The sequence below is a fragment of the Podarcis filfolensis genome, assembly GCF_964270895.1.
Source record: "Podarcis filfolensis genome assembly, chromosome: 4".
Taxonomy (NCBI): domain Eukaryota; kingdom Metazoa; phylum Chordata; class Lepidosauria; order Squamata; family Lacertidae; genus Podarcis; species Podarcis filfolensis.
The window spans coordinates 81,534,419-81,550,730 of NC_139607.1; the positions used below are offsets into that span (position 1 = coordinate 81,534,419).

At 42.7% G+C, this 16,312-nt stretch overlaps 2 protein-coding genes across 11 annotated transcripts in view; both read right to left on the reverse strand.

Moving 5' to 3' along the window:
- Nucleotides 1-7,593, reverse strand: part of MPHOSPH8 (M-phase phosphoprotein 8) — a gene marked incomplete at its 3' end in the record, with an annotated part of 56,721 nt that extends 49,128 nt beyond the window's left edge. For all 5 annotated transcript variants that reach the window (XR_014546992.1, XM_083609033.1, XM_083609034.1 and 2 more), the window contains exons 1-5: nt 7,301-7,593; nt 5,236-5,391; nt 2,656-3,786; nt 1,933-2,032; nt 178-405 (exon numbers count right to left, since the gene is read on the reverse strand). Coding sequence is in view for 4 of the 5 variants with exons in the window: in XM_083609033.1 (XP_083465159.1) it covers nt 178-405; nt 1,933-2,032; nt 2,656-3,786; nt 5,236-5,391; nt 7,301-7,477 (1,792 nt within the window). The remainder of the gene's footprint in view (nt 1-177; nt 406-1,932; nt 2,033-2,655; nt 3,787-5,235; nt 5,392-7,300) is intronic.
- A 1,480-nt stretch (nt 7,594-9,073) lies between these two features.
- PARP4 (poly(ADP-ribose) polymerase family member 4) overlaps nt 9,074-16,312 on the reverse strand; it is a 48,067-nt gene continuing 40,828 nt past the window's right edge. For all 6 annotated transcript variants that reach the window (XR_014546981.1, XR_014546982.1, XM_083608933.1 and 3 more), the window contains 4 exons: nt 16,077-16,181; nt 14,994-15,096; nt 13,696-13,825; nt 9,074-10,067 (listed from right to left, as the gene is read on the reverse strand). Coding sequence is in view for 4 of the 6 variants with exons in the window: in XM_083608933.1 (XP_083465059.1) it covers nt 9,893-10,067; nt 13,696-13,825; nt 14,994-15,096; nt 16,077-16,181 (513 nt within the window). In the remaining 2 variants the exon portion in view is untranslated. The remainder of the gene's footprint in view (nt 10,068-13,695; nt 13,826-14,993; nt 15,097-16,076; nt 16,182-16,312) is intronic.

Sequence of the window (16,312 nt, forward strand, 5' to 3'; positions counted from 1 at the left end):
GTATGTAATTCTGAGCCATCTGAGGCCCAAGTATGTGGGGATTTTTCAAGTGTTCAAAACAAGTTCTTTAAGCCAGAGGACATAACTAGAACCTGTACTTAGCAAAGAACTCAAACTCAAGTAATCTATGTGGTGTTGTTTTTATCTTTTGTCCTCTACTTCACACTTCCTACATACCAGAATTGTCCTCAGTGACATCCTGGTCCCCCTCTGCTGCAATATAAGCCCAGGTATCCGTCTCATCCCTTGTGCTTCTGCTGTATGGTTGTTTGTCTTTTGATTTGAATGCCTCTGAAGATCTGTAGTCCTGCCCCGATTCTTCTCTTTTCCGGTTGTCCACATATTCATTTTTTTCTTCTGAAGAAATGCTAAATCCACCAAGTGCACTCTTGACCTCTTTCAAACCTAGAACACAGTTAGCAAGGTCACTGCCAATGGCAGTTTCACTGGGTATAAAGCCTACCATAAACAAAATCTTTTTATATATCATAGCACAATCTACTTCATCAAAAAGTGAAAGTTACTTTCTAATTACATTCCAGAGATATTAGATACATTTTCAAGCTGTTCAAAGTCAAGACATTTTGAAACTGCTTAATTTATAGTTCATGTGAAAAGGATTTAGGGGTCTTAGAAGACCACAATCTTAACATGTGTAAACAGCAGCAAAAAAGGCTAATGCTATTCTAGGCTGCATCAACGGAAGTATAGTGTCCAGATAAAGGGAAGTAATAGTACCGCTCTATTCTGCCTTGGTCAGACCACAACTGGAATACTGTGTCCAGTTCTGGGCACCACAATTTAAGAAGGATATTGACAAGCTGGAATGTATGCAGAGAATGGTAACCAAGATGATCAAGGGTCTGGAAACCAAGCTTTATGAGGAACAGTTGATGAAGTTGGGTATGTTTAGCCTGCAAAAGTGGAGACTGAGAGGAGATATGATAGCCATTATTTCAAGGCCATATTTCAAGGGATGTCACATGGAATATGGAACAAGCTTATTTTCTCCTCCTCTGTAGGATTTGAAACAACTGATTCAAGTTAAAAGAAAGGAGATTCCAACTAAACACCAGGCAGAATTTTCTGACAGTAAGAGCTGTTCAACAGTTTAACGGACGCCCTCAGAAGGTGGTGGGTTGTATTTCATTGGAGGTTGGCCATCTGTCATGGATGCTTTAGTTAAGATTCCTGCATTGTAGGGGCTTAGATTAGATGATCCTTGGGGACCGTTCCAATTCTACAATTATCTGATACTATGGAAAAAAGATTGGGTGGCATTCAATTAAAATGTACTCAGAGTAGACCCATTGAAATCAATGGCCCAAACTTGGTCATGCTCATTAATTTTGATGAGACTGCTCCAAGTAAAACAACCTTTACTTTTTTAGCTTTTGAAAGGCCTTCAAAATTTATTATGAGCGACTTGATGAAGCTTAAAAATATCACCCAAGTACTGGTGCTTATTTATGATGATACATTACTTTAGTACACACCTACAAGTTTCAAAAATATATTCTGCATTGTTTTACTAAACTGACTAGAACATAATAGCACCAATGTGCTAAAGTCTTCAGATTAGATCTCCCGGCCTGCATACATTATTTGGAAATTTAAGGTTGGGAACAATCAATTTCCCCTGACTATTAAGGCATTTGTACAATATTACCTGGGCAAGACAGTAAGAAAATATTGCATAACAAAAATAATTAATTCGCTAGTTTTGCATATGGAATGTTGTCAAAATGAAACTTAATTTTACACACTGGAAAGATATCAGCATGAAATAATTCAGGACCAAATATAACTAAACTGAACATGGTTGCAATATAAACCATAACTTTAACAGCGGCAAACTGCATACTGTACTGTACATAATTCTGGGTAGATTACACTGATGTTCTAGAATGACTTTAGAGATTACACACTTACTTTTCAATCCCTTCACATCTTTTTTGCCTTTTTCCTCCTTTTCAGAGACAAGCCTTTTCAGAAGCTTCTCTTTTGATTCACTTTTTTTGGCTTCTTTTTCCTGGAAAAGAACACTAAATATAGAAAGCAGGTTCTTAAATGCTTAATGGCAACAGAAGCTAAGAAACCTTGAAACTTTTGTACTTAACCTTCTGCTTTGTTAGTAACAAAAAGAGCAAGGCTTGGATATTAACCTGTAGATACTCTAAGAAGCAGTAAACATGTTCTCAATGGCCAGTCTATTCCACCTAAAGTTGGCAGTCATTAAAAATAAAATTGAGATGTATTTTAAGATGCTTAAGGATTTATGCAATAACCACAATCCAAAAAGCTGCTCTTAGGTGCACTTGAGGGTTTAGACCTGTTTAGTGGGAATCTTTGATCTTTTTTGAACAGATTCACTAGCTTTAAAAATGGTTTGCCATATTGGAGATAAAAAACAATAAAAACAGCACAGCACTATTAATGCCCTTTCCTTAAAAAAACACTCAGTTCCCAAAGACCTGCTTGTTAATTGCATTTAAGCCATTAGTTTGGCTCTAAAACCACTAAAGAGAATTGAACATGAATTGAAGTGCCTAGAAAAGTTAACTAAGAAAAGCAGAAAGGGGCAAAAAGATGTCCGGAAAAGGGCACAAAGTAAACTATAAAACCTTTGATTATGCATTATCCAGTTTAGATTACCTTAGATAAAGTGCTTCTTTCCTTTGGGATGTCATCAGTATTCGGCTCACTTTTAAAGATATTCTTCTTGCTGTCTGTGTTCCCTCCTTTACTGTATTCAGAATCCAGGATGAATTTTTCGAACACATTCTCACCTATGGAATGCTGAAAAGACCTCTCTTTCACCTTCTCCTCATCTGCTCTCGAATTTACATTCTTCTCTTTGCTTTCAACAGCAGTTGACTTTAGAGAAACATCCTTGGCATGGGAAGGGCTTGACTTAGTCTCTTTGATTTTCAATTTTGAATTACTACTTACTTCCCCTGTTGAATCAGTGGACTTGCGTCCTCGTTCATCAGCAGACAGTTTCACACCTTTCTGCAAGGGAGCAGGTGTAGCTGGCCTCTTATTGTCAGCCTCAGCTTTTACTTTATCTGCCATCTTCTGCTTTTTGTGTGCATTTTTTCTCTCCAAATTCTTGTCCACTTTTCTACTGTCCTCAGGTTCTTCAGACTTTATGTGTTTCTTCTTTTTCCTCCTAACCCTTACTTCAGAACTATCATCTGAGCTTGCTGAACTGTCTAGCTGCCAAGCTGAAACCCAGGGCACATTTTCTTCTTCCAAGGGGTCTTTCCCAGCAGATGTCTTCTGTTTCTCCCCACTGCTGTCTGAATCGAAATCTGGAGTTTTGAAATCTGTAGCTTCAGAAAATAAATCTTTCAGCATGCTAGATTCAGCATCCAACTGTTGCGTACTGAATTTTCCCTTTTGCAAAGATTTATTCTCTTTAGGCTCCTCTTTCATTTTTTTCTTTCCATCTTTAATTTCTCCCTTTTTTTTACTGGTGTCTTTTAGCTCTTCTCTCCTCTGCTTTTTGGAATCTTTTGTATCTTCCTTTGAATCTGAAGTCCTTTTCTTTGGTTTTGAATCTGAAGCCAAACTATCAGAGGAATTCTCACATTCTAGTGCAGGTTTTTCTTTACCTTTTGCTGATTTAGACTTTTTCTTTTGCATTTCATCTTGGCTTTTGTCCTCCTTCTCTTTGTATTTTTTCTTTTTCTTCTTTGGAGACATGTCTCCTTTTGTATCACTTTGCCAGTCACTGTCTGCTTCAGAATCTGCTTCAAAAAGATCATCATTTAAAGGCAGCTTCTAGAGAAGAGAAGGAAAGTTGATTTAGTGATCTAGTGCCTAATTAAATGGACAAATCTGGATTAATGGCACTCTAAAGTTGACTGTTGCTTCCAAGGATTTTGTTTTGAGCAAAAGAACTGAACTGAACTCATGGTCCTTTCATACAAAAGTCCAATCCTGGTTACTCCCCCAAAATTTCTTAATTTCAGCAGTATAGTTTAGGGCAGAGTGGGGAGTCATTCTGTTGTTATTGTTAAACAACTGGAAGTCAGAAATCCTTGCTGATCTACTGCCTATCACTCAGAGATCCACTAGTAGATCCCAATCTACCTCTTGCTCATCCGTGCCATCGAAGGCACAGCCAAGGGCTCAGATGTTCCTAGTAGCATTTTTTTACTATTTTCTCTTTGACGAGGCATACTACACATTAACTCTAAAAGGAACCTGTTTCAAGAAACCCCAGCCACCCTGAGCTGTGTAGAACTAAGATGCATGGTTCTTTAGTCTAAAACTGTAACTCCTAAAAAGCATTTAACAAATGTTCAAAAACTGTGTGATTCTCAGCTAACAAAAATGAACATGTTACTAAAAAGAATTAAGTCCTATTGACTTCAGTGGATTTACTCTCTATTAAATGTGGTTTTATTATTGCAGTCTTAAATAAAAAGGTAATGATGAGCACTACCCTCTTCCTTATTAAAATGAATGATAATTGCTTAGGAGCACAGTGAAAATGTGCAGATTTCACAAGGATCAAGATGACCAAACTAATTTCCTTTGTAACAAACAAGCAAAATTTCTGTTTGAAGATTCCTTCCTCCTCACAACAGATGCTGATAGAATTTTCAGTAAGTAGTATCTAACCAAAGGGGTCTGTACAAACATCAAGGATATCAAATATGCACATAATAAGCTAAGGCTATTTTAAAAACCACTACAGTGGTACCTCGGGTTAAGAACTTAATTCTTTCTGGAGGTCTGTTCTTAACCTGAAACTGTGCTTAACCTGAAGCACCACTTTAGCTAATGGGGCCTCCCGCTGCTGCCCTACCGCCGGAGCACGATTTCTGTTCTCATCATGAAGCAAAGTTCTTAACCCGAGGTACTATTTCTGGGTTAGCAGAGTCTGTAACCTGAAACGTCTGTAACCCGAGGTACGACTGTACAGGAAAAGAACCACCATAGTTCATCGAATAATGAAATGCTTTCTCCCAACTAAAGTAATAGGAGCAGATTATATTAACGATAGGTGCATTTTCAATCATAATAAATCATCCTAAGCAGGCAACTGATTAACCCTGAAGACAGTAATTGCAGACAACAGTTACCTCACTACACAGATTTTTGCCAAAACAGAAGGGAGAAAACCACACAGCCCCCCAAAAGACCGATTTCAGTTATGATGGGGGGGGGAAAGGGTATAAAATAAATTCCTTGGTGGTAGATAAAAATTGAAATCAAACATACCTGTATCTCTTTTTTAACAGGTTTAGGCTTAGAATCCACTATTTTCTTTCGGAACTCAAGCAGCACTTCTCTACAGTCTTCTAAATGTTCTTCAGGTTCCCATGTATCATCATCTGGGGAATATCCTTTCCACCGTACTTTGTATAGTATTTTACCCTAACAAAGCAAAGAGAGTTAGTAAGCACATGGCGTAGTAGTAGTAACAACAACAACAAATTATTTATACCCTGTCCATCTGACTGGGTTGTGCCAACCACTCTGGGTGGCTTCCAACTCAATATAAAAATACAACTAAACACCAAGCATAAAAAACTTCCTGATACAAGGTTGCCTTCAGATGTCTTTGGAAAGTCATGTAATTGGTCATCTCTGACATCTGATGGGAGGGCATGCCGCAGGATGGGCGCCACTACCGAGAAGGCCCTCTGCCTGGTTCCCTGTAACTTCACTTCTCGCAGTGAGGGAACAGTCAGAAGGCCCTCAGAACTGGACCTCAGTGTATACAGGGCCAAGGACATTTAGGGCTCAGCACCAACACTTATGGTCCCGGCGGCTGCTTCCAGTCACCTGTCTGGCAGCCACATTCTGGATTATTTGTCATTTCTGAGTCACCCTTAAAGGTAGCCCCATGTAAAGTGTATTGCAGCACTCCAAGTGGGAGATAATCAGAGTGTGTACCACTCTGGTGAGACAGTGTGCAAGCAAGTAGGGTCTCAGTGCTGGTTTCTGTGTGTTACCACTGTGCTGTGCTCTTGGAGTCACAAGACTCTGTTTTGCATTCCAGAGATTCCAGGCTGTTGGAAGTCTCACAGAAGACAGGAGAGGGATGTGATGTTACTGGTTTCCTGTTCCTTTGTTTCAGTTGCTCTCTGCTTTCAGAGAGAGCATGTATATATCTTTTCTGTCTGCGTAGTTAGGAATAAAACTATTTGCAATGTAACTCAAACTTCTCGTCTTTCCCTGCTGCTGGATACTCTGTGTAATGAGGGAACATGCCTGGAGTCTTATCAGAGGCTCAGGTTGTTAATCATCGTCAGAGGAGGTTGAGCTTTTCCAGCTCGGTGGAACGCAAGTCCGACACTCAACAGATATTAACAGTATAATGAGGCATAGCCAGGATTTATTTTATGGGGGCAGGCTTTATGCTGGGGGAGGGGGCAATTGATCAGTTAAGTTTTTGTTTTTTACTTGATGGGGGGGAGCTGCCTCCCCCTGGCTGCACCCATGAATGCACTGGCTCACTGACTGGATCTCCTCTGGTTCATATATGGCTAAAGTTCTCTCTGTCTCTCATGTGTTTTGTGGGGGGTGGGGACAATGAATGTATCCATTCATTGATGAAATGTTGGGCGCTGAGTGTGTGCACACACCATGGATTTGAGGGGCAATATCCAATTCTTCACAGGGTCTCAAACTGCAAGTAAAATTGCCAGAATCCTCACCCACATACTTGCTGCCAAATCCTGCAGTGCCAATGTGGAGAGAAACTCAAAAGTGTAAGCATGGTGTTCCAAAGTGGGTTTGTTTTTTTAAAAAGAAGGGCCTGACTACCTCTGGAAACAGAACAAGACAATATTTGCATCCAATATAACATACTGCCACTAGCGGGGGGGGGGGGGGCTCTCAGACCAGCTGTTTTGCATTGGCTGCAGAAAGAAGAAAATAGGTACGAGGCATTTAACAAGGATGCGATGAAGAAGTGCAGGCCTCTTGAAAGGGGAAGATGAAGAGGTCCGCGCCGAAAAGAAGGAGGCGTTTTAATACGGAATGGGCAGTTTTAAGGGCGGAAACTGAGCGCATCCTAACCCTCACAAAGTTGGTGCGCCTACTTCTCCCTGACGCTGTTTATGCTTTAAATGATTTTAAAAAACCCACATATATCAAATGCCCGCCCTTTTCGTGCCAGCTACACATCCCAGGGCAGTTTGTGTCCCAACTGTGCGCTAAAAATCAACAGGAACAGCCCGGCAGCTGCAAGGCAGAGCATCCTGCAGCAAGGCAAAGGGAAAGCGCCCTTCCAAGACCTTCGCTGCCTTCTCAAGGCCCGACCCCCCTCCGGACTCACGTCTTCGGTTTTCACGTCGAGGATCTTCTCCACCTCATAGACGTCCTCATCATCTTCGTCGCTGTCGCCGCCTCCCCCCGCTGTAGTCCCCGCTCCTTCTCCTCCTGCAGCCGCCTTTTCCTTCCTCGCCGCCGCCTCTTCCTCCTCCTCAGCCCCACTCACGACGGCCGCCGCCATGTTGGAGCCGAACGTTCCAGCGGCGTCTGTGAGGAGAAGCTGCTGCGTTCGCCTCTCCCCTCTCCTCACGGCTAAAGGCAACAAAGCGGCCTAGCGGGCGGCGAGGGCAGCCCGCCAATCCGCAGTCGGCGCCATCCGCTGCAGCCAATCAGGGCAGCTTTCGGGAGAAGCGGCCAATGCGAGGCAGGTTCCGGGAAGCAGCCAGTCAGAGAAGGGGGCGGGAACTCTTCCTTCGGTGTTCCGTTTCCATCCCGTGAGGTGGATGTGAGGGGGTTTCCATGGAAACCGATAGCTCTATGAGGTGTCGGCGTGCCCGTTTGTCCGACTGGGACAATTTTTAAACTTTTTAATTTTTTAAAAAAGGAACCCTTCTGCACAGGAGTGCCAACCTGAATAAAATATTGTGTGTGTTATCACTGTGGAAAATCTAATATTTTTTTTTAAAAAAATGAATAAAATATTGTGGGGGCCCAGCTAAGCCCCGCCCCGCATAAGCAATCGTATTAGGCAGTGCAACACACACTATTTGAATGGGAATGCCCATCAACGTTTGTGGGGGCCTGATCCCCTCAAATATTTTATTGTTGGGGGTCCACGGCACCTAGGTGTTGGCTCCTATGCGCCTGCATGTAATGTAGTTAAGTCGATACAGCGTGAGACCCTAAAGCTCAGGGTTGTGGGTTCTAGACGCACGTAGGGCAAAAAAGGTTCCTGCATTGTAGGGGGCTGGACTAGATAACCCTCGGGGACCCTCTACAATTATATATATGAGGCTTTTGAATGAAACCAAACCCAAGTGGATGTCCCCCGAGGGAGCAGTGCTGTAGCAGAATGACATCCGGTGGGATGGAGGAATCAGTGTAGGAGTCTTAAGGTGGGAGTGAAGTTGAAAAACGAACCTCCAGAGAAACAGGGCGAACCCAGTGTTTGTTAAAACAATCTTGGTGCCTTATATGGCATTTATATTTGTTTTTGCTCTGGTTTAGTATTAGGCTCCCCCCCCCTTCATTGTACTAATATGTGTTTGTGGAGAAGTAGTATTTATAAAGTAATTGGGACCAGTAGGGGAGGCTTTTAATACAATTAAACATGGCATCCAGCCATGTCTTAGTGGGGTAGGCCTTGGAGGCAGTGGTATCACTATGAATTAAAAGCAGCAAGGAAAGGTGTCTAGTTCAAATGAAGGTTATCACCGATATTTCTTCATATATTTCCTAAAGAATGATGCAAACCTGACCACCAAACCATGTTAATTTGCAGCTAAGTGTTGAATCTAATGATGCCCATCCACAAACATCCTCTTCCACCCGCATATTTATTTAATCTTTTATTCTTACACAAGAAGGTCTTGCCTCTCTTCATTGGACTGTACTGCATTTTGCACAATTAACCTATAGAGAAAGTGTCTATACTTCATAGGGTCTTGTTTATGGCTAACACACATGACCTTTTCTGAAGTGTGGGACTATAGGAACATATGCACTGGACCATTTCCCTTTTCCCCATTCCGGCATTGCTTTTCCTAGCTGAATCTTCACAAAAACAAAGTAGCAAATAAATTCCCATGATTTGCAGGTAGAAAAGAAGGCTGGATAGTTACTGAGCAGCTTAGCGTAGTTTATTTTCATCAGGTGCAATTATATTTGAAAAATTATCAGAATGGTTATTCACACAGAAAAAATATTTGTAGCTGGGAAGATGTATTGATTTAGTTCAGAAAATAACTGTTGGACTAATGTGTCTATAATGATTACTTATTAATTTTTAAAGAGACAGTGTTTACAAATCCAAACTAAATGCAAACTATCCCAATACATTCTTACATCCACTCTGATAGCACTTTCTTTATCAGCTTATGGCTGAAGGAACCTTTTTCTGCTTTATACTTAGCTACCATGTTGCATTCATTCTTTTGCCAGCATTAACTACCAGAGGCAATAAGATTCGGGAACATTTTCATTGAATCTGTTACACTGATGGAAACCTGTTTAAAAAAATAAATACTACGCAGTCAATCTCCAAACAGTTTCCATTCCCACAAACTTGTTTAAGCTTCTGCCCCACTATTTGCTTGTCAATCTTTATATTTCACTTCCCCATAACTACCAGGTTCATCAGCTAAACTTTTGACATGAATAGTACTGAGCCTCCTGGTCAGAATATCTCCTGAAACACAAAACAATCATTTTGTAAAACAAAATGAACCCCAACCCAAAATGAATACTGAGAAAACAGGTCATAATATTTACTGTATACTATTTTTTTGGTGTTTTATATTCTTGGTTACAATCTGGAGTATCAAAGTTCCATGATCAAATACATAGATAGAAAACCAAAAACTTAATCAGATAAAATCAACATATTATGATTAGAGACAAGCAAATAGATGATGATGCCATATTTCTGTTAGTCTGACTAGATATGAGGTGGGGAAACAACAGTGATGCCAATCCCAATCTCTTCAATATGCAGCAGCTTCTTCGTGGCAAAATCCCAGTCTTTCCCCAGATCAAGACGCTGGCAAATTGCTGGAAATTCTCGTTCAGTTCTCCTTGCCCACTCAATTGCTTTCTTTACAGGTTCAAATGCCCTGTGAACAGCGGAGAAAGGAATGAATGAAATGATCGTGTCGAAATGAAACAGCAACTTGACCATAGCGTCAAGAGGGAAAAGACTTGTTCTGCTGCCCATAGAGGACAGGACTTTATCTCATGGGCCCTGTGACTACAATTGCATAGATTCTGGCTCCACATTAGGAAAAACCTATTAACAGACCAGTCTGAAAATGGAACCAATTGCAGATTTTCCTTGGCAGAGGTTTTCAATTAGAGGTTGGATGCTCTAGCTCTGGATTCTTCACATCAAGGAGGGGGTTGAACTAGATGGCCTAGAAGACTCCCACCAACTTTACCAATTCTTCCTTCATTAAAACAAAGAGGGCATCTGAAATCAACATTGTACATTTGTACGCATGAAGGGCCATGGGCTCGGTGGTAGCAAAACACATGCCTTGCATGCAAAAGATCCCAGGTTTGATGCCTCACATCTCCAAATACAGCTGGAAAAGATTTCTGACAAACTCTGAAAAGCTCCTTATCAATCAGCTTAGAAAATACTGAGCTAGATGGATCAATGATCTGATCTGTGTAAGGCAGCTACTGACATTCCTAAGCCTCTTTTATTCCAGTGAAACAAAAGAAAAAAATTCCTTCCAGTAGCACCTTAGAGACCAACTAAGTTTGTTATTGGTATGAGCTTTCGTGTGCATGCACACTTCTTCAGATACACACAAAAGCTCATACCAATAACAAACTTAGTTGGTCTCTAAGGTGCTACTGGAAGGAACTTTTTTATTTTGTTTCGACTACGGCTACCTACCTGAAACTTATTCCAGTGAGATTTATGTGGAGGTTTCCAATGGATTGTGAGTACCCTTAACATAGCTATACCACAAACTAATTACAACAAACTGTAATTCAGGAAAACCTAAGAAAAAAAACTTGCTACAGCCCCCCCAACAATACAGGGGATGGGTATCTGTTGGGGGTTGGTGTCATTCATTCTCAGAAAGCAAGAACATTCTGTGTTGCTGTTATCTGTGAGAAGCTAGTTTCCAGAAGCTGCTAGCTTGGACAGCTACAAGGTCAAAGAAGGAGGTAATCTGGGCATGTGCAGCTTCTGGGGAGTGACGGTGAGAACTCTTTTAAGGAGTCTGATCTTAGCCATCAAACTGGCTGGATGTAATGAGACCTCTGCCTGGAGAGGCAGAAGCAATGAACTCTTTGTAAATAGTGTTTGTAACCTTCATGCTTTTTATGACTAGCAGTAAAACTACTTTTCTGTCTGAAGCTGGAAATCTGTGATATATTTGCGTCTTCTCTCTCTGAGCTCAGCCTGGGTATCCTTCACCCTGGAAAGCTACGTTTCTCTGCTAATTGGGCCAGCTATGTGGGAAGCGCCGCTGGTCCCATTTTGAAGTTTTTACAACGGCATCAACCCAGGTAGAAGGTTTATCTCTAAAGTTAGCATTTGAAATGGATTTAGTTACAGACTGGGTGGTTAGAACCTCAGACTCTTGATGAACTTACCGTATTTTTCGCACGATTGGACGCACCGGACCATAGGACGCACCTAGTTTTCAGGGGGGGAAATCAAGGAAAAAATATGATCCCCCCCCGCAGCTCTGGGAGCAGTGGACAGGCTGCAAGCAGCCTGTGCGCTACTCCAAGACCTTCTCCCTGCCTTTGCGGGAGGTGGCGGAATTCCCCCACCTCCCGCAAAAGCCCACAGGAGCCCCGCGTGACTCCTGCGGGCTTTTCGACCAGGAGGGAGAAGGGACTGAAATGGCCAGTCAGTCCATTCTCCCTCCTTGGGGAAAAGCCCCCAAGAGCCGCTCGCTCTTTAAAGGCTGTGCAGCTCCTGCGGGCTTTTCTGTGAGGTGGGGGAATTCCCCCACCTCATAGAAAAGCCAGCAAAGCCGCGCAGCCCATTTAAAGAGCGCACAGCTTTTGCCTGCTTTTGCGGGAGGTGGGGGAATTCCCCCATCTCCCGCAAAAGCCCGCAGGAGGGAGAAGGGACTGTGAAATATACTCAGAGTCGCAAAGTGATTTCATGCTCTTTATTCAGCTCATAGTGGTGAGGAGGAATGAATGAATGAATGTCCCCTCAAAGTATCTGCTTTATATACATTATTTACACAATGGGCTGCACATGATTGGCTAATTCCGGAATTCTACTGTAAGCCAATCAAGTTGTGGATTCACTTCTATCTGGAGCATGATTGGGTGGTTCCTGCCAACCAATCATACTGCTGCATTGTTCTAGGACCAATCAGACTGCTGCATTCTGAATCCTATTGTTCTAGGACCAATCAGACTGCTGCGGTTTGGATCCTATTCAACTCAGTACATAACAGACTGACTCGGCCAGTCAGTCCCTTCTCCCTCCTTGGGGAAAAGCCCCCAAGAGCTGCGCGCTCTTTAAAGGCTGCGCAGCTCTTGCAGGCTTTTCTGGAGGTGGGGGAATTCCCCCACCTCGCAGAAAAGCCTGCAAGAGCCGCGCAGCCTTTAAAGAGCGCACAGCTTTTGCCTGCTTTTGCGGGAGGTGGGGGAATTCCCCCATCTCCCGCAAAAGCCCGCAGGAGGGAGAAGGGACTGACTCGGCCAGTCAGTCCCTTCTCCCTCCTTGGGGAAAAGCCCCCAAGAGCTGTGCGCTCTTTAAAGGCTGCGCGGCTCTTGCAGGCTTTTCTGGAGGTGGGGGCATTCCCCCACCTCGCAGAAAAGCCTGCAAGAGCCGTGCAGCCTTTAAAGAGCGCACGGCTTTTGCCTGCTTTTGCAGGAGGTGGGGGAATTCCCCCATCTCCTGCAAAAGCCCACAGGAGGTTTGGAGAGTAGCGGGAAGGCGTCGCGCGCCTCCCCGCTGCCCCCCATCCTCTGGGGCTGGCGATGGGGGAAGCGCTGCTTTCCCCACCGCCAGCCTCGAAGCTGGGTTGGAGAGTAGCGGGAAGGCGTTGCGCGCCTTCCTGCTGCCCCCCATCCTCTGGGGCTGGCGATGGGGGAAGCGCTGCTAGCCTCAAAGAGCAGACTGTCCTGGCTTCAGCGGAAGCAACGCGAAGCCTCCGGAGCGCAGGCTTCGGAGGCTTTGCCTTGCTATCGCTGAAGCCAGGGAGCCTGCATTCGCTCCATAGGACGCACACACATTTCCCCTTCATTTCTGGAGGGGAAAAAGTGCGTCCTATAGAGCGAAAAATACGGTTGCCTTCTCCTAATGTTGGACTTGGTCAGTCCTCTTTTCCAAAGACTAAAGTTTCATATTAAACAAGTTATTATTATTTGAAATTCAAGTTACTGTTTAAGCTGCACTCAGGTGTCACCCACTTGGAGTCTCATATCCTGAAACATCCCCCTGAATATGTGTTTTACAACCAGAGGAGGGCAAATGGAGCACCAACCTGCCTGCCCTCAGCCAGTCGCCACCTTTCCTGCTTTACTTAAAGGCAGTTAGAGTGGCTCTACCTGTCAATGGTGCAGGATACATTTCTGGTCTCCCTGACTTCCACCTACAAGTCTCAATGGTCTCCAGCCCCCCGTGTTTACAACCTCAGTTTGCTTTGACTCAAGGAAGTCCTAGTACTACGGATTAATGCCTACAACTGATTTAAACGCTTTAGCTTTTAGAGAAGAGTTGCCTGAAATGTTAAGTCTGCTTACAAAACATACCACGATGGGGGAGAGTCATTCAGTGTTGTTAAAGATCTGAAGACGAGGCCTTCCAGTTGCTTGAAACGTATAACCTGTAGCACCAGAAGTGTAGCAATCAACCGCAACAGCTTCTCTTTTCCTTTGGGGCCTGGATGAATAGAAACAAGCAGTAGCATTTAACTGTCTATGTTTCATATTGAAGAATTAATTCTTAAAAGTACTCCTAACTAAAGTGTTAGTGCTGTTGTCTGGTGGTACCCTGAATATCTAAAACTTGAGTATCAAAAGATTTCCCCCCTAAGAGTGCATGGATTCCCTCTGCCAGTTTGCATTTCTTAGTACAGAAAGTATTGATCTGATGTGTAGAGATATTTCCTATTCTAATTAATTCAAGAGGGTTCTGGAAGCTTCTCTGGTTGAAAGAAACAAGCAGAAAATTCATGATATTTGGGTTATTCCTTCAGAGCAGCTGAGTACAGCTGGCTTAAACTGGTTCTGTTATCTCTTTCAGTCAAGGTCATGCTGACTATAATAACAAGGCCAGAAGGAGCCTGGGTTTCTGTTTCTATCTCTCTTCCTTCTGGTGTGGCGTTCTGTACATAATATGCTTAGTGTGGAGGTTTAGTCTTATTATAAGTCATTGTAAGTTTAAGTTAAGTCTGCTGCAACTGGATTTTTTATGGACAGTGCCAATCCTAATCCTGAATGTATTGGATTTGTGACCATTATGCTCATTTGCCTTCAGTAGCAGTAAAGTTCTGCTGGATGAAATATAATTGCCTCTGGTCTATTTTGGGGGAATCACGCAACATGTTTACGTTTTTACTCTGCAAACTATACATTGGGAGTTCTGCTCTGGATCATATTGAGTAGAATTCCATGACACCCTCACTCCCAAATCCATTCCATTGAACTTTAATTATAGCTGTAAATAGTATTTGTGAAAACCAGAATATCAAATTATATTAAAAAATAATTTGATTCCCACTGGATCATTTACTGTTGTTGAGTGGCAGCCCACAGTTTGCTCATCTTGCCCTGCTGCAGAAGCGGAACTAAGTCTGTATACAGCCATAAAGCAAACAACAGCAATAACCTTTTTCTTTTTTGTTCATGAGAACTTTTGTAGGACAGTTGTGAGTGTGCCAGCATGCCACAAAAACCACTCTGGGTAGCTGTATAAATACTATGCCTAGGTTCCACTGAAAACAATAGGCTTTAAGTTAGTCATTACCGACTTTTCACAATGCTTTCAGTGGGAATAAGCATTTCAGAAGTTTGAGTACACTGTATAAAGGAAGTAAAATGGGATTTACCAAGTGAATTAATTCCCTTTTTTGCAAGTGAAACGTTGACAAAATAATCCACATCGAAATCCAGAAGAGTCCCAAGCTCAGGGATCAGCTGCCAAAAACCATCCTGGAAAACACATTCATAGAAAATAAAATGGGGGAAGAGGAGAATTGTTGTGTGAAAGCTATTCTTTTCTTTTTTTTAAGGAAAATAAACACATGTAATGAATGCCTCTATAAAAAAAGAAAGCAGGCAGCCTCTTCAACACAGGTGAGGCACAAATGGGCAAAAAAGGTAAGGTTTCTCATGTAACAGAAGTGGAAAATTTGTCTTCTGGATAGGGCTGCATTTCCCTGGGGGTAATCTGTTTAAGGCTGCACGCTAAGAGTGGGCAGTGCCAGAACCAGAAATGGGGTGGGATGCCCCTTTTCTGTTTTTGCTTTCTCCCTGTTTTTGCCTTTCTTTCCATCTGCATGAAATTAGGCCAAATATTGTGTGCAGCCCTCAGGGTTTAGGTTGCCCACCTCAGTCATTAACATAGGAAGAGACCCAAAGTTTCCTCCCTGGTTATACTTTGTGTTTTCTGTGAGATCTTACTCTGAATTTCTTTCTGTTATTCTATGCTATGTTTCATTTTCATTTTAATGTCTAATTTGCTTGACGCCCGAAGAACCTGTGTATTGAGGCATCTAGGATATGCAAATACATAAATAAAATTCTGCTTCATTTAGGAATTTCTATACCACCCCATCAATGGTATCCTCTCTGGGCAGCTCACAAATGTAAATCAATAAAATATAAAGATAATCATAAAGCTGCAACAACAAACTCTATTTGTCAAAATGTCCCTTCCCCACAGTATCAGAGGAATAGGCCCTCTCTTTCTGCAAAATAATGGTAGAGTCATGGGCGTAACCAGGATTTTTTTTGGGGGGGGGCAGGACTTTTGTTAGGGGGGCAGAACCGACGTGATTGGTCAGTTAGTTAAGTACTTCTATTGTTTTACTTTATCTGGGGGGGGGGGCAACTGGGGGGAAGCTCCATTTGTCTGTTTCCCCCCCCCCTCTTTTCTTGCAACAGCTAGAGGAAAAAAAGAAGGTGCATACCTGATTCTGGAGTTTAAAGAGTTGAGGCCAGGATACAACCCTTAGCGGCTTCTGTGCAGGAAATGATTGACCCTTTTTCATTTTGTGCATCTCCAGGAGAGTATCCTTTAACGAGAGAGACAGACAACAGTGTAGAGTGAAAAATATCCCCCAGAGCTAGTCCTCAAGGGATGTGAAGAATCACAACCTAACCCAGCACATCTAAAAGCCCTGCTCTCTAAGGGTAGGTGCTCCAT